The sequence below is a fragment of the Dipodomys spectabilis genome, unplaced genomic scaffold (assembly GCF_019054845.1).
Source record: "Dipodomys spectabilis isolate Male_0828 unplaced genomic scaffold, ASM1905484v1 ptg000215l, whole genome shotgun sequence".
Classification (NCBI taxonomy): domain Eukaryota; kingdom Metazoa; phylum Chordata; class Mammalia; order Rodentia; family Heteromyidae; genus Dipodomys; species Dipodomys spectabilis.
Genome location: NW_024870892.1, coordinates 8,098,436 through 8,115,982, shown reverse-complemented (window position 1 = coordinate 8,115,982; position 17,547 = coordinate 8,098,436). Strand labels below are relative to the sequence as shown.

The following is a 17,547-nucleotide window of genomic DNA, read 5'->3' as shown; positions in this document are numbered from 1 at the left end:
AAGGAGCTTTCCATTTTTTTTTTTTTCTCTCATTGCTGGGTATGGAACCCAGCCCTGGTCTACAGTGCTTCTTCACTGAATTCTATGTTAGATAGGAGACTCTCAAGCTTTTATACTTTATAAGCAAGTGAAGAAAGGTGGTCTGAACGGAGAGATTGGCCACCCAGCTTCAGCTACACCATACCACACACACTGACAGGAAGGAGGGGCAGGTAGAGCCGCAGGGAAGCTGTGAGAACCAAGCTTCTCCACCCCTTTTAGTGGATCTGTGGCTCTTGTGACACAGAGTGTCCCTGCAGAGACGACATCTGTACAGCTGTAAGCTGAGACCCACCAAGGGATACCACTGGTCAGACTGTAGCACAGGGCAGGCAGCCCTCATAGGCTGTACTCCACGCATAGAGACCCCAGGGGATACAGCCCATGCCACTGATGCACAGGGTGGCTGACAAACACAAGGTCCAGACGGAAAAAGGAGACTTTTTATTAGCATTGTTACAGGCAATGCGTTAGGTGTGAGCCGATCTTCAGTGTACAACCTCCAGCCACCACGGCTACATTGGCGGAGTGAATATTCTTGTACACAGTGCAGAAACAGGGTCGTCCTGAATGCCAACAGAAGACTGAAAACCACTTTACAAAAAGTAAATAAAAAAACGCCCCTTTTATACTAAAAAAGTACCAGCTCACAGCTGGCAGAATGTGGGAGACATCTGATGGTCCCCCACATCTAACAGTGCAATCTGGGCGTCCAGATGTTCACGCCGAGCGCTTCTGCTTTGTCTTCAGTTCTTAAATATGAAGGCTTAGTGATCAGCCACCCTCCATCAGTCCCCAGAGTTCAGACCAGAGATTCCCTTTGTAAGGCTTAAATCTGAGCAAAGAATGAAGAAACCAAACACCAAATCTTAAAACGTCGAATGAGAGTTGAGCCTGTGCCAATTCAGAAAAGCACTCTTGTCCTCCTTTAGAGTTCTACTTTGGTAATATTAACATTTAACCAGTTAGCAAAATATTTAACCCAGTTAGCAAAATTAACACCATCATTTCAATAGTTACTCCTCTGTGCATAGTAAATGTTGCAAGATGAACTTCACATTTGATAAAGCAGATTTGAAAACAGTTTGCCAGAAAGTGTCATCCCCTCCCATTCACCTAAGCACGGGGACCAGAGCACAGACCCTGCAGGTCCGCACAGCGCCTACCGGCCGGCTAGATGGTCTGATAGCCGGCATGACTCCTCTTCCTGCCAATGAGGTAGGCGATGAGGACGATGAGGACCAGCCCCGCCAGGGCGCCACCCACAGCGATGGGGATCAGCATGTTGTTCCCGTCCAGCAGACACTCTTCCACTGCAAGATAGATACCAAGTGGTGCTGTGCCATGCAGCCCCAGGGAGCAGGCAGTTTGGGATGGTGGTACAGGCCACTGTCCCTGGGAGGAGCTCACAGGTGAGCACTTTCTACAGGGCTGGGAACTCCAGACTAGCGGATAGTCCACTCCAGACAGTGTGGATGCCACACCCAGGCTCCAGACCCATTCAGAGCACTCCACACCTTAAGCACAACCTCCGAGGACATCCTGCACCCCATCCTAGCCCTTCAGGGGGTCCTCTCCAGAATCTTCTGGGGAGACAGGGCAGGAGTGAGCCTCCATGCCCTTATGCCCATGTAGAGGCCAGCCAGCCCCCATAGGAGGGCGTGGCCCTCTGCTACTTGGCTGCTGTGGACACGGTGCCCTCGCATTACTCACCAGACCCGAATCTGTCCCCGTCCACTCTGAATGCCTGCACCCACACACTGAAGATGTTGAGGGAGAAGGCTTGGGTGACGTATAGCCGCTCCTCAGCGTTGCACTTGTAGGAGTTCCCGACGGTGGCCTGCAAGGCTCGCAGTGTGTTGTTGGAAGCTTGGAACATGGGCACTGCAAGGCAAGACGTGTGAGCACCGCGGCCATTGGCACAGGGCCAACAAGGGTCGGGTGGCGAGGAGGGGGGCTCACCTTTGGCATCAGGAAGAGTAATGTTCAACCCGACTCCTTGCAGGAAAAACTGGCTAGCACTTGCATTCTGAAAAAGCAGGGGAAAGTCACTAGCCACGCAGGAGACCTCTACCCAACCACATACACAGGCAGACTCCCAGGGTCCAGTGTCAGAACAGAAGGCCCATCACTACACACACAGTGTGCCATGACGACAACGAACCCTTTTCTTAATGTATAGGGAAGTTCTATATGTGGTCCCAGTGCAGTCAGCTCACCTGCACAGTGAAGTCAAGTATTTAAACAGTCTGATGACCTCTGTCAACCTGTCTCGCATGTGTCAGGCCCTGGCCATATTTGTTGGCATCACAAAAATAAGTTAAAAAAATGTACCACTGGTGTTAAATCCTCTCTGTTGCTGACTACAGCTGGCTCATCGTTGGACACAGTTGAGGGTGATAAGACGCAGGCATTGGGTGGCGGGCAGCAGCATCAGACCCCAAGAAACCAAGAGCTCAGGTATCAGTGACTCACTGTGCTACCAAGCTAGGCCTGGCTACACTCACCTGCTACTCTCTGTAGCCACCCCAAGCTTCTGGCCCATAACAGGCCCTCCTACAGTGCCTGCTGAGGGGACTCAGGTCAGTCCTGCACAGGGCGGCAGCAAAGCTGGAGCAGCGCCATTGAAGGCAGTGTAAGGGCTGCTCTCTGCCAGTTACTCTCCTATCTGGACACGCATGGCAACTACAAGCTCATTAAGGAACAGGAATCGCAGTCCTGAAGGTGGCAGGAAGAAGCTGCCAGTGAATGTGCCCGGATAGAGCATAGAGCCTCACCATGCCAAACTGCAAGGTCAGGAAGAACCCCTCCTCGCTGTGCAAGTTCAGGACCACCATCTGGGCACCACAGCTCCCAAAAGCTCTGGTCTGGTTTGGGTTGATGTTGAACACTCGGATCACAGTCTAAAAAGAAAAGCAAACAAGTCAGCCTGCCAGGCTGCGGGGCTGTCCACCCCCACCTTCTTCCACACAGGGAGCAGTCCTGAGTGATGGCACTGAGACCAGCACTCTGCTCGGTTAGGACATGGCAGCCCACAACCCCCAGAGGTCCACACAGCCATGTGCTATAAAACTCATCCACTCACCTAATTTTCTCCCACCCCAAGGCAGTGTTACTATGAGGAGAGAAACAGTTTCTGAACAAGAGCACAGGAAAGTTTGGCTGTGGACCACAGCTGAGGGTCACTGCACTTTTCCTGTCAGGCATCAGGTCAGTACTGCAGCTCCTGGGTGGACGGCCCTGCCCACCCAAGCTCTGGGGCAGTGGATGCAGTCCCACACCAGTGCCAGCCCTTGCTGGCCTCTGCCCTGCCTGGCTGAGGCAGCTGGGCACCAGCCCAGTGTGGCACTCCTACCGTGTTGTCTTTCCGCCCGTAGGTGAGATTCAGCTGCAGCCCCATGCTGGCCAGCAGGCAGGTCCCATTGGTGCCGCTCACGTTGTACCTGGACACCGAGGGGCTTGTGGGCCCAGCTGTGGGTGCGGGACGTGGAGGTGTGGTAGGGGCGGGAGGTGCAGGAGCTGTGGTAGGTCCAGGAGGTGCTGGAGGTGTGGTAGGCGCATGAGGCGTGGTAGGCGCATGAGGCGTGGTAGGTGCAGGAGGCGCGGTGGTAGGAGAGGGCTTGTCCTGCCTGCAGCGTGTCTCTGTGGGGAGAGGAAGTGTGTGTGGATGGCGTTCCAATTCCTGCTTACTGCCAACCACCAGCTGCCTGCGCAGTTGTGAGTGAGCAGGCCCACTCATCCTTCTGAATTCCTGCTGCAATCCCTGCCGCCTGCCCCCATACCACTCTCTCCAGCTTTGGTAAGCGCTCATGCCTCCTTAGGGGCACTGGATGGAAGCTCTCAGCAGCAGGAATGAGAGACCCAAGGCACCTTCCATCCAACTCTTTGTAGCTCCTGAGCACCATTCTCCTTGGCTCAGATGCACACAGGGGCAGTGAGTGGTACTTTCTCTGCAGGACAACCCCTCCCCGCCCCCAGGGCTAGGGGAAGCACTACTTGCCACACTGGCCGGTGAGGACAGCAGGATGACCCTGAAGTCTGCCCTGCCACATACATCACCTAATGTGGTGATCCAAATAGTCATTCAGAGCGGTAGCCTGCCAGCACTATACAAGGAACTGCATAGACAGGATAGGACACAGCACTGATTCTATCCTAGTGCCAAAGCGTGCAGTGGAGTGGAACAAACAAAACCCCTTGGGGATAAACACAACTGAGGAGGTAAAGGACCTCTACAAGAAAACCCATACAACTTCCAAAAGCCAAGCATTGGTGGCTTGCGCCTGAAATCCTAGTGTGGGAAAATTGTACTGAGTGAATTAAGCCAGGCTCAGACAGACACAAGACATGTTTTCTCTTCTATGTGGAAATGAGACTTAAAACAACATAAAGGGCCATGAATGCACGTACATGACAAAACTGACTGAAGGACAGTACACGTAGCACTGTAACCTGTTGGAGCAGTCAACAGTTCAGTGAGTATAAAGAGCTGTTAACACAGGAAATTGAATGGGGGCAGATGAATGAAAATAGGGGTGGCAGGCAAATGCAGCCAGAGCACCCCACATACATGCACAAAAGTTGAGTGAGAAAACCTGAGACAGGTGGAACGTGACAGACAAGAGGGGAGGGGATGGAAGTGGCGCTGTGGCTCAAGTGGTAGAATGCTTGCTTGAACTGAGGAGCTGAGAGACAGCACCCAGGCCCAGAGTTCAATACCCAAGACCAACAAAAAAAAAAAATTAAAAATTAAAAAACAATAACAACAACAACAAAACTCCCCAAAACATGTCCCACTTGGAATCTTGCAAAAGGCTCTCAGAAGCAAAAGGTGGCATTTAGCATAGGAGGCAGTTAGCTATGAACTCAAAAGTGATCTGAAGACTAAAGTCCTTCTTAAAGACTTTGCCCTTAAAAATCAGTGAGCCTAACTCTGCTGCAAGAGTAAAGCCCTTCTTAGACTTTGCCCTTAAAAATTAGTGAGCCTAACTGCACATTTCAACTCAGGCTTCTCTTTAGCCATCAGCTATCTGCACGCAGCCCTGGTCTTTAGGTCCCTCTTCTTGGGAAATGGAAATACCCAGGACCCATGTCCAGGCTGATGGGACCATGCAACCAGGCATTTGTTCTTTTTTCAGAAGCAGGACAAAGTCAACAGGCCAGACAGACTCTCCAGATTCTTGCAGCATTTGTTGATGGCCCCAAGGCAGGCTGCTGGGCCAAGTCCAGTGGCCTGTGAACTTGTACCTGAACACAGCTCCTAGTACTGGTCACTGCCAAGTGCCTGAGAGGATGGCAGCTGTCTGGACTGCAGCCGTCTCCCCACCAAGCAGACCCAGCCTGGGCTGTCTGGGGGCAGTGGAAGGCTTGGGTCCCCTCTAGGCTGGGAAGGGGGGACTCTGATGATTGGATGTATGCAAGGACACTCAGTCTCTCACAGATCACACTTCCTCAATCCTTCCAAACAGGGACAATTTCCAATCTGACTCATGGGACTTGGGGAGAATTTTCTTAAGTAACTGTAAAACAAATTGGGGAGGGAGGCCCTAAGGGAAGAATGAGAACACACATGAGAAAACAGTAAGCTCCTTTTGCTACTCTTATCAGGCCCTAAGCACTTTGTACAAATTTTCTTCAAAGACAGGCTGTGACTACTTACAAATAATAATAATAATAACAATAATAAAAACTGCACTCGTCAATACCAGGCAGTGAGGAGGGCTAAGGCCTGGCCACTGATGGTCAGGAGGTGTAGACAGGTTAACTGTCCCGTCAATGCCAGGTAGCGAGGAGGACTAGGACCTGGCCACTGCTGGTCAAGAGGTGTAGGCCAGGGGCTGTCACTTCCTTACAAGGAGATGCAAATGCTGACTCTTCTGCACTTGCCCAGGATGGGCTGAGCTAGGCTGGACTGAATGGAAGACACCCAGGAGGCAGACACAGGTTCAACACAGGCCAGGATTCAACTGCCTTGCTTTTCTTCCACTCCCATCCTCCTGAATGAATGAGTCTGGGATGTGGCTCAGTAACACAGGACTTTCCCAGCATGTGTGAAGCCTAGGGCTCTATCTTGAATACTGGGAAAAAGTGTGTATTTATTGTACATGTAAAACATGTTCTTGTTGTAGAATGGTTAACATGACTTAATGAACATATATCCTGTATATCGCTTTACATATCTCCTCATGTTTTACAACAAGAGCTTCAGTATTGACTCTCTTGCCCAACTGCAACTTTGTTCTCTTTCCATTTCCACTCTGCCTCCCATTTCCAGAAGTAATGCTTCCAGATTCCATATGAGTATGTGCCCTGTCTTTGTGTGTGAGCCTCCACCCTTCCAGTGAACGTGTGCTCACCCCAGGTGTGGGAAAGTTAGCTCAGCATAAGAGTATTTGTCTGGCATGCACAAGGCCCTGGACTGCACACTTAGAACCAAGAGTAGAGGAGTGTACACCCATGTACACAGGGGGTCATCTTCTGCAAAGGGAAAGATTTCATAGTTTTGCAAACACACTCTATACACACACACACACACACATAGACACGCGCGCGCGCACGCCTAGAAGCAGGCTATCCACCAGGCCAGTACCTACCTCCCTGGCTGAAGTTGCTGTTGGACAGGTAGGCTTGGATGGTGGCATCCTTGAGTGTGACGACCACACCATGCATGTGGATCTGCATGGCACTGACACACCGGTACTTTTTGTCAATGTCTGCTTTGATGTCAGTGAAGGACTCCTCAGACTGACTTCCTGTACCCAAGAACAAACAAAAAAATTAAGACGAGAGAAGTAACTGTGAACAACCTGTATACTTAAGAGTGACCCAAGATGACCTTAGATCTCAACTCTGTATCTTCTCATAGTGAGTGGTCAGCTCTGGTTCTTACCCTTGGAGCTGGCGTTGGGGAAAGTTTTCGTGTCTGACATGTTATAAGTGAAGCGCATGGTCTGGACTTGGTAACGTGTTGCATTTCTTGTGAAATTGAGAGTCAGTGAGTATCCTCTTCCAAAAGCAATTGTGAGACTGGGGTCAGAAGATCTCCCTCCACAGGAGCTGCTATTCAGTACTTCAGCAGAGGGGGGCAGGCTGATGGACGCATTCTAGAACAAACACAAAGGGACACAAAAATACAAAAGCAAAGCCCGCACTAGTGGTACATGGTTATAATCCTAGTTACTCAGAATGCTGGGACACAGAAGGTGATGGTTACATGCCAGCCTACCCAGAAGAGTCAGAGAGACTCCATCTCCAAACTAACCAGCCAAAGCCGGGCTGGGAGTGGCTTAAGTGGTAGAGTGCTAGCTAGCTCAAGCAAGCATAAGGTCCTGAGTACATGAAAAAAAAAAAGAAAAAAGAAAAAAGAAATAAAAAGCTAGGTGCCAGTGGCTCACGCCTGTAATCCTAGCTACTTAGGAGGCTGAGATCTGAGAATCATGGTTCAAAGCCAGCCAGAGCAGGAAAGTCCATGCGACTCTTATCTCCAATTAACCACCAGAAAAACTGGAAGTGGCAGATGACTAGCCTTGAGCTGAAGAGCTGAGGGACAGCATGCAGGCCCAGAGTTCAAGATCCACCACTGACAAAAAATAAAAATTAAATAAAAAAAGTTAATATCAAAGAAAGAGATCTTCCTTAAGTTGGACTTAACTGAGGGTAACTCAATTCCATCTCAGATATTAATGTTAATATATTCATTAAAAAAAAGCCTGGCACTGGTGGTTCACACCTGTAATCCTAGCTACTCAGGAGTCTGAGATCTGAAGGTTGTAGTTTGAAGCCAGCCTGGGCAGGAAAGTCTTATCTGCAATTAATCATAGAAAAAGCTGGAAGTGGCTCTCTGGCTCAAGTGGTAGTCTTAAGCAAAAGGAGCTCAGGGACAGCACGCACACTCAAAGTTCAAGCCCCAGGACTGGCAAAAAAATAAAATAAAATAAATAAAATTACTTGATTCATTCTTTGCATATATGTAGGACACAGTACAATTTAATACAGCTATACAATTAGGATGATTTGAAACATCTTTTTTATGGGCTGGAAACCTCCAACTCTAAGTTCCTTTGAAATACATAATTAGAGCTGGGAATGTGGTTTAGTGGTAGAATGCTTGCTTAGCATGCATGAAGCCCTGGGTTTGATTCCTCAGTACCATATTAACAGAAAAAGCCAGAAGTGGCACTGTGGCTCAAGTGGTATTGTGCTAGCCTTGAGCAAAAGAAGCTCAGGGATAGTGCCTAGCCCTGAGTTCAAGCCCCAGGACTGGCAAAAAAAAAAAGAAAGAAAAAAGAAATACATAATAAATCATGGTAGGCTATAGGTCTATAAGGAATTCATTTTAATGTAGACAACAAAACCCACAAAGTATTAGATGTTAGTAACAGACTGGAAAGTAAATTAAGTCTAAGGGAAAGCTGATTTAATTATCTGTAATTTAAAATTCTGCTTCTATTCAAATAGAAAAAAGACAACCAAAAGTTGCCTTGAACATAATTTTTTTCTTTTTTCTTGGTGCTGGTACTGGGGCTTGAACTTAGGGTCTCATACTCTCGCTTGGCTCTAGGCTCTAAAATGTCTTGAAATTCAATCTATATCCTGGGCATCAACTCCGTCCACCATTCATCCCTCTCCCCGTTCCCCACAACATACTTTTTTCCTGCTCTTTTCCAGTCCTGGGGTTTGAATTCAGGGCCTGGGCACTGTCTCTGAGCCTTCTGCTAGTGCTCCGCCACTTAAGTCACAGTTCCACTAATGGCTTTTTGGTGGTTAGTTGGAGATAAACACCTCACAAACTTTACTGCCAGGGCTGGCTGCAAAATATGATCCTCATCTCTTAGCCTCCTGAGTAGCTAGGATTGCAGGTGTGAACCACTGGTCCCCAGCTTATATTTATTTGAAAAAAAGCTGTCACTACATTTTTGTACATAACTATTTGTTTAAAGATAATGATTCTAGCCTGGTATGGTAACATATGCCTGGAGCATCAAGGGTTCAAGGCCAACCCGGATTATGTAGTGAGTTCTAGGCCAGCATGGGTTATATCCAAAAAGTATCACAAAACAACAGAAACAAAAAAGAATAACTCTTTAAACAAAAAAAGATGTTTACTACTAAACTGCTGGAATTTACTAAGAAAAACAAAGAATTGTAAACCACTGATGCCTACTGTATGATCAAGGTTGTAAAGAACTAAAGTAAGGAATGGTATTAATGTCACCCTAAAAACAACATGGAATCAAAGAAGGTGAATATGTTGTGAAATTATAAACCACATGACTGCATATAGATGATTCCATTTGTCACATAATTTACATGTAACAACTATTTTTTTAAACCCATTCCCCAAAACCAAATACAGTGCGTGAATGGACATGATTTAATCTTGTAGCTGGATGACAGGCACATGCCAAGATGCCAGCTTCTTCCACTGAGTTGAAATCTCACCAACTTTTTTCCTCAGCTGGCTTGGAATAAAACCTTCCTGTCTTAGGCTCTGAGTGCCTGGGAGGGCAAGCCCTAGTCACAGTGCCTAGTATTAATTGAGGCAAGCCCAGCAAAATTTTTGCCCAAGCTGGTCTCAAATGCTGATCCTCCCAATCTCAGTCTACCCATAGCTAGAATTAACATACTATATTCAGAGAAAAAGAATTTAAAGGAAAATTAACCAACTACCTATAATCAGGGGAGTATACAGCAAATTGTGATCATGAACAGGATGAAGTACTGCCCTGTGATGAAACTGGAAAATTCGACAACAGTAAACGTCAGATAAAAAGGGTTTACAGTGGCTCGGTGGTAGAGTGCTTGCCTTGTATACATGAGGCCCCTGGGTTTGATTCCTCAGTACCACATAAGCAGAAAAAGTTGGAAGTGGCTCTATGGCTCAAGTGGTAGAGTGCTAGCCTTGAGCTGAAGAGCTGAGGGACAGCGCCCAAGCCCAGAGTTCAGGCCCTACGACCGACAAAAAAAACAAAACAAAACAAAAAACCAGGGTTTGCACTCTAACTGTAGTCGTGGGACTCCTGAAATGTGCTCATGTGAGCACCAACTTTAAAGAGTGTCAACACAGACAGCTGGTGTCTCTTACCTGAGAACCATGCTCAGTCTCGTAGCTCATCAAGAAGTTAGCAGAGAAATTGGCCATTATGCAAGTCGTTCCATTGCTGTCTTTCACGGTGAACACTGCAGAGGCACCATGTGCAAGTCCCGCTGATTCCAGTAAAGAAAGAAACATAGTTGTATGGAAGTTCAACTGGGGTTTGCTGTAACAGCAACAGACTTTATGAGAGGACGCCACTTTACCAACCACTGAAGAACTAGACTGGTGGATATGCAGGCTGGCTCTCACATGGGCATTCCACCTCCCCAGATGTTGTTCTGAAATCGGGATTTCTAAGCCTTCCCATCAGTTTGCTAGCCCAGCCTACAGTTACTTGGTACTTTAAAATTTTAGAAGCTGTACTATATTTCAAACCTCAATTTCTGGGCCAATCCTAGGTGTATGCAGTTCTATGCTCCTCAGAGGATCTATCTGTAAGATGTGGTGGGGGCTTGGACCATAGCTCAGTCTTAATATCAAACCTCTGCAGAAATTGATGGAAAGGAACACCTGTCACTGTGGTCCTAAACCTGGAATTTATGTTTGTCTTTTACTTCTCAGGCACCAGTGGTGTGCTAAGAAAAGCCATGGACTCAAAGGACCTCAAACACAGTGGTCCCATTTAACTCACATAAGGCTGAGAAATTTCACCACACCTTCAACCTGCCAGATGGGGTTGTGCTGTCCAAATGTCCAAGAATGCATACCAGTTCTACAGGTCTTTTTTGGCTACAGCTGTCACTGTTGAATATTTCCTTTCTGGCTTCTTTAACAAATCTCACTGCCATGATCAAGATGCCTTGCACCAAATATAATATGGTCACTAGTAGAAAAACAGTATTTTGATGAATCATTTTTTTAATATATATATATATATATAGTTCATTTACAGACTGGCAAACAATGTTTTGGCTAGCTTTGAAGCCAAACACACCTGTTGGCTTCTACTGTGTGAACTATCCAGAAGACAGCAGCCCTTCATTTGTCCTGCTGCTATAAGCCTGTGCATTTCCTTCCATGACTGGGGTCTGCACTATCAAATGTCCATCCCTCTAAAGAGCATTTACACTCCGGCTGCCCAACCAAGTCACTCCATCACTATGTATTTACACACATACACACACATGCAGAGCCTCATTTGTCACTCTAAGTGTAAACATGCCTCAAACATACTTGGGAGACAGAATCCTCAAAGAAAGGACACTCAAGACACTCAACTTCTCATTTAAAATTCTATTTCCCAGGAAAGTAAATGGACTCCAACTATTTCTACCCTAGGGTGGAATTAAACATTAGACTTGCTGTTATTTGAGCCTAGGGTCAAGAACTGAATTAGAAGTCTCACAACCTTCCCTTCCTATAGGCCTCTGGTACAGAGAATACAAAAATCTATATTCATGAGCAAAGTTGCTTGATGAGGATGAAGCAAACTGTGGTCCACTTCTGGAAGCCTATGTAATTGATCATGTTTTGCTTTTAAATCCATATCCTGAAATACTCAGGCAACATTACACTAAAAGCATTTCCAACAAATGAATTACACTCTGAAAAAGAGATGATTCCACAGCTTATTTTCAACACCGTGAAGGTTTTTAAAAATAGAATATCCTCACATCTGTTTGTGAGGGATAGCAGGAGAATAGCAGAGCCACAGAAGAGTCACAGCAGGGCCAGAGGAGGGCAGAAGTGGCAAACAACTATGGAGGAATGTGCACTGAAACTAGAGGAAAGACTGAAGCTGGTCCCTGTCCAACCCCACCTTGGCCTGAGCTATCCTTAGCAGGAAGATTCCAGAGACCATGGATGCCTACATGGGAACACATCCAGGCCAGCCCTTCCTAACTGTCCTTTCATGAATTATTAAAACAGGAGTTTTACCCCACCAGAAGGCAATTCTGGACAAGAGTAAAAAAATCACTGAAAGCATTAGAACATAGGATTATGAGAAAAATATATACTAATGGTCAGATATCTTAAAAAATGAACTCCAGGGCTGGGAAGGTGGCTCAGTGGTAGAGCGCTTGCCTTGCATGCATGAGGCCCTGGGTTCGATTCCTCAGCACCACATAAGCAAGAAGAAAAAAGCCAGAAGTGGTGCTGTGGCTCAAGTGATAGAGCGCTAGCCTTGAGCTGAAGAGCTGAGGAGCAGCGCCCAGACCCAGAATTCAGGCCCCATGACTGGACCTCCCCCCCCCCCCCAAAAAAGAACTCCATTAATAGAGGCAATTGGTTTTGGGAGAAACAAAAATACCCTTCAAATCAAAGCTGGATGCTAGCTAGTGGCTTACACCTGAAATCTTAGCTACTGAGGAGAGACAGAGATCTGAGGATTGTGGTTTGAAGCTAGCCTGGGCAGGAAAGTCTCTATGAAACTCAATGATAAACTACAAACTCAATGATAAACTACACAAAAAAGCCAGGAGTGGTGCTGTTGTTCAAGTGGTAGGATGCTAGCCTTAAACAAAAAGAGGCTCAAGGACAGTGCCTTGGCCCTGAGTTCAAGCCCCAGGACCAGGAAAAAATAAATAAAAAGTAAATAAATAAAAATCCTTCAAGTCAGTTAAGATTTGACAGGTGTCAAGGGCTCAACCTGCCTGATGACTACTAGTTCTGTTCTCAACTCAAAAACCAATGTAAGCTGGGCACCAGTCAGTGGCTCACGCCTGTACTCAGGAGGCTGAGATCTGAGGATATCATGGTTCAAAGCCAGCCCAGGCAGAAAAGTCCATGGAACTTTTTTTTTTTTGGTCAGTTGTGGGGCTTGAACTCAGGGCTTGGGCGCTGTCCCTCAGCTCTTCAGCTCAAGGTAAGCACTCTACCCCTTGAGCCACAGCACTACTTCCAGTTTTCTAGTGGTTTATTGGAGGTAAGAGTCTCATGGATTTTCCTGCCGGGGCTGGTTTTGAACCGTGATCCTCAGATCTCAGCCTCCTGAGTAGCTAGGATTACAGGTGTGAGCCACCGGCGCCCGGCTAGTCTGTGGAACTCAAACTGGAAATGGCACTGTGGCTCAAGTGGCAGGGCACTAGCCTTGAGATGAAGAGCTGAGGGACAGCGCCCAGGCCCAGAGTTCAGGCCCCACAACCAACAACAACAGCAGCAGCAGCAACAACCACAAAGCCAATGTACTCAGTTCTTCAAGGTGACAGAACAACTTCAGTAAATTCTTTCAAAATATTCCCACTTGTAGAAATCCTCTTCTCTGAAACAAGGGCATGCGACTGTGTTATAGACGCCAGTCTACCACTAGCTAGCTTCTACCACTTAAGTAGCCAGCAGCAACCCTAATCATCAGTTTATTACTCGAGGAAGGAAGGGTGCAAACACCACAGGAGTGTCGGAACATCTCACCAGGCAACATAGTTGAGCATCTGGTGGAGGGCAAGGGCACTGGTTCCAAGCTAGCCTTTTCTGCTTAAGCTCTCAGCTCCTACAGGAGCAATGTCTGTGCACTTTTCACTGCTGAGTACAGTCCTGGCAAAAAGTACATAAAAGTGTACTATTTAAAAAACACTTTGGGGCTGGGAAGGTGGCTCAGTGGCAGAGCGCTTGCCTTGCATGCTCAAGGCCCTGGGTTCGATTCCTCAGCACCACATAAGCAAAAAGAAAAAAGCCGGAAGTGGCGCTGTGGCTCAAGTGGTAGAGCACTAGCCTTGAGCTGAAGAGCTGAGGGACAGTGCCCAGGCCCAGAGTTCAGGCCCCACGACCGGATCCAAAAAAAAAAAAAAACAAAAACACTTTGTTTTTGAAGGGTGTCTTTGATTTTATTGACCTAGCTGGCCTGCCACTCTTGGACTAAAGCCTAAGCCACCCTATGGATGGCTTAAGCACCTGCAATATACTTACTTTCTGACAGCTGTTGTTCAAAGCACATGGCAACCCTAATAGGTGTATTTCCTCTGTAGAGGTAAAGAGATAGGCAGAGATGCTAGCCACTTATCAAGGTCACACAGAAGGAAGCAGTACAAACCTGCTTCCACATTTGGCCACAGGCTGGCTCAATGCATATCCCCGGCCTGATCTTGCAGCCATGCAGCACTGGGAAGAAAACATGCTTCCAATTATAAGACACTTGCACTGGTCATAAAGACCTGCCATCTAGGAAGTGGAGCTGGGCTCAAGTGGTAGAGTGCTAGCCTTGAGCTGAAGAGCTGAGGGACAGCAGCCAGGCCCAGAGTTCAAGCCCCATGACCAAAAAAAAAAAACCAAAAAACCTGCCATCTTGAGGACAGAACACACAACACCTTGATCAAGATGCACTATACTCATAAACTGACATGCTGAACTGAAATCCTCTGAAAAGTTTAATTAATTTTCATAAGAAATCATACCCTACTGGCATTTTTTAAATTTAGCACTTTTCTTTTTAACAGCAATTCACACTCACTTTCACTCCGACACTGAACCAAAACATCTAGAGGCAAGGGGCGTGCACACACGCATACACATATATGTATATTTGGTTAAGAAATATATGTTTGTGTGTATATCTGCATGCATATAAGTATTAAGAACTACATATACATACACACACATATATATACATACACATATTTACATAGTAACTAATTTTTTTTTGGTTAAGAACTGTATACACACATATATTTCTAAACAGTTGGTTTTGTCTATCTGGTTAAATTTGGACATTTGCTCATGCAGTTCTGAACAGGTGTTAGTATGTCAGGCATGGATCAGGTTCTAAGCTGAAGAATGATAACAGCCACATAAAAACACAGTACAGGTCGGGTGCGGTTGGCTCAACTCTGTAATTCTAGCTACTCAGGAGGCTGAGATCTGAAGATCTCGGTTCAAAGCCAGCCTGGGCAGAAAAGTCTGTGAGACTCTTATCTCCAATAACCCACTAGAAAACCGGAAGTGGCTCTGTGGCTCAAGTGGTAAAGCACTCGCCTTGAGCTGAAAAGCGCAGGGATAGCACCCAGGCCGAGTTCAAGCCCCACAAACGACAAAAAAACAAAAAACAAAAAAACACGGTACAAGTTACCTAGTGTCCCAGCCCAAGTTAAAAGTCCGGAAGGTAACTCTCTGGGGTGGATCTAACCTAACACAAATTCAAAATAATAGTACCACAAAAAGTTTGACCTGAAATCTAGTAAAGAATTTAGTCTGAATAACTAAGAAAGTCCATAGTTGAGGCAACTTTAATTAGCATAAAGTTAATTCAACTTCTGGAGTCAAGCGACAAGTCTTCACCTGGAAAGAGGAAGAAAGCCATCTACTGACCTCAATGAAATTACATATAACATCCTAATTTCGGTTCATGTATTTGTGCTTTCTATGAAGCAGACATAATGGCAGCTTTTGACAATTTTTCCAATTTGCTAGTTATTTTGGAGATGTTGTCTCTGGGGCTCTTCCACCCCTATCTCTGAGTAACTAGGAATTATAGACATCAGCCACAGAACTCAGCTAATTTCTAGTTATTAATGTAGAAGCTGTAATTTGAAAGTCATTTTAGTGGGGGTGGTAGGTGAGAACAGCGAGAGGGGTGACATGGATCAAGATGTGCTGTACCCATCGACTAGAAAATCCTTCACAACTAGAGATTATTTTAACAAAACGAACTCACGACGACACCTAACGTGGACCTAAACGCAAGCTGTAAAATGCCTTTTGTAAGAGTTGGATTATTAAATGTGAAGCCTGCTCCTTTTCTAGGTTACGACTATCAGAAGTGGTGGGTTTTCTCTCCGTTTTAAAATGAGTCTGAAAAAACAGCCAGCTAAATGTGATCGTTGCGAGGCAGGGGTTCCGTCCCCAGCGATAGCCAGATTCAGGGCCTTGGAACAGGCTGGCCGCGGCGGCACCGCTGCGTGCGTCCCCGGCCTTTACAAGCCCTTCGGAAAACAAGGCGGCAGTTCTGACCGACACGGCTCGGCTCCGCGACTCCTTTTCTACGACACCAGCCCGGGGTGACACTGGCCCCGGGGGGTGACATCGGCCCCGGGGATGACCCCGCCCCGGGGTGACGGCGCGGGGCTGGGCCTAAGGTCCGCAGTCGCCACCGCCAGCTCTTCTTTCTCAATGGCAAGCGTTTCACACACGGCTGCACGGAAACGGGAAACCAACACACGCGGTCGGGATAGGAGTCCAGCCGGCGTGGGGCGCGGGGTGTCCGGGAGCACTCCGGGCACGAGTCCCGTGAGCGCCGGCCCGGCTCACGTGACCCGCCCGCCCGCGGCCTCCACGGGGCTCGGGAGGAGCCGGGTCGGGGACGGGAGGCTCCCTTCTCGGCCCCCATGGGCGCCGAGCACAACGCTCGGGGACAGAAGTCGGCGCGCGCGCCTCCCGGCCGCGTAGGCCCCAACCCCCGGCGAGGCCGGCGGCGCGAGAGCGGCCCGAGGGGCGGCGGCCCGACTCCCGGCCGGCTGCCGTCGGGGCGCGCGCGCCGGCGGAGGGGCCCCCTTCGCCGGGCTCGGGGCGAGCCCCGGGCGGGGGTTGGGGCGGCCAGGGCAGCCGCCGGGCCCGCGAACCCCCGCCTCCCCCACCCCGCGGACCCCGACCCTCACCCAGCAGCAGCAGCAGCAGCGGCCGCCGAGCGCGGCCGGGGACCGCCATGACGCGAAGCGGCCGGGACCCCAGCGGGCGGCGACGGCGGTGGCGCGGGGTCGGGCGGGCGCGGGGCAGCGATGGCAGAAGGGCGGCGTCCACCGATCGCAGAGGCCGGCCCGCTGCGGCACCGGCGCCGAGGAGACCCTGCGGCCGGCGGCGCCTGTCACGTGAGCGGCGCCGCGCCCGTCACGTGACTTGCGGGTATCGCGAGAGCGTGCGTCGAGCGCAGCGGCTTGGCTCCCCGCGGTTCCTCACCACGTGAGGACGGCGGGGCACGTGACCGTGCCAGGCACGTGAGCCCCAGCCACGTGACCCACCCCTCCCGCGGCGGCTGGAGAAAGCGGGCCGCGGTTTTGGGAAAAGGAAGCGGAACCGCCAGGGCCAGAGAAAGTGAGGCCCGAAAATGGGAAGTGGCGCGGAGCTGTGCCGGCCGGCGGCACACCCGCAGGTCACAGGCCACCCCTCCCTCCCCCGGAGGCGCGCCGGCTCCGGGAAGCGCACACGGAGGCGCGGGTCTGGACACCCCCTGGCCCCGCCAGCCCTTCCACTTCAGAACCGGGCTGACCGCATTTTGAAGGCAGGATAGCAGCTTTAGCAGGCCACGGCCACCCACTCAGCGCCATTCATTACCAGGGATTTTACACATTTGTAATGCTGCTTTCTTGGTGACTGGTGAAAACCCTCTTCCATTTTAGCCTGTACTCGGAGAAAAGCTACCCTGAATGTCTCATCATGTGGGGTAACGGCTTTTCATTTGCTTATCTGAAAGGCAAGCAATTTCACTCTCTCCAATTTGATTTTCCCTGCCCTTTTCAATAATTTCTTCTAAGCCATTTTGCCAC

At 48.7% G+C, this 17,547-nt stretch overlaps 1 protein-coding gene across 3 annotated transcripts; it reads right to left on the bottom strand.

Moving 5' to 3' along the window:
* Positions 1 to 464: 464 nt before the first annotated feature.
* Lamp1 (lysosomal associated membrane protein 1) lies at positions 465 to 16,870 on the bottom strand. Of its 3 annotated transcripts, XM_042697072.1 has the most exons (10): positions 16,663 to 16,870; positions 14,994 to 14,996; positions 10,124 to 10,245; positions 6,929 to 7,142; positions 6,633 to 6,791; positions 3,395 to 3,681; positions 2,817 to 2,942; positions 2,002 to 2,068; positions 1,753 to 1,923; positions 465 to 1,352 (listed from the first exon to the last, which is right to left on the bottom strand). In XM_042697072.1, the coding sequence occupies exons 1-10, from the start codon at positions 16,709 to 16,711 to the stop codon at positions 1,213 to 1,215; spliced, it is 1,338 nt and encodes a 445-aa protein (XP_042553006.1). In that variant the 5' UTR covers positions 16,712 to 16,870; the 3' UTR covers positions 465 to 1,212. The 3 variants fall into 3 exon arrangements, with proteins under 3 accessions (XP_042553006.1, XP_042553008.1, XP_042553009.1); XM_042697074.1 differs by lacking the exon at positions 14,994 to 14,996; XM_042697075.1 differs by lacking the exon at positions 14,994 to 14,996 and having other exon boundaries at positions 10,124 to 10,242.
* Between the last annotated feature and the right edge of the window lie 677 nt (positions 16,871 to 17,547).

Excerpts from the sequence above, each read along its gene's own strand:
- Lamp1 (XM_042697072.1), bottom strand. The coding sequence starts at position 16,711 with ATGGCGGTCCCCGGCCGCGCTCGGCGGCCGCTGCTGCTGCTGCTGCTG. Across the intron at positions 6,792-6,928 it reads CCCCAACGCCAGCTCCAAGG|GAAGTCAGTCTGAGGAGTCC; the intron begins GTAAGAACCAGA and ends TCTTGGGTACAG. Across the intron at positions 3,682-6,632 it reads CAGCAACTTCAGCCAGGGAG|AGACACGCTGCAGGCAGGAC; the intron begins GTAGGTACTGGC and ends CTCTCCCCACAG.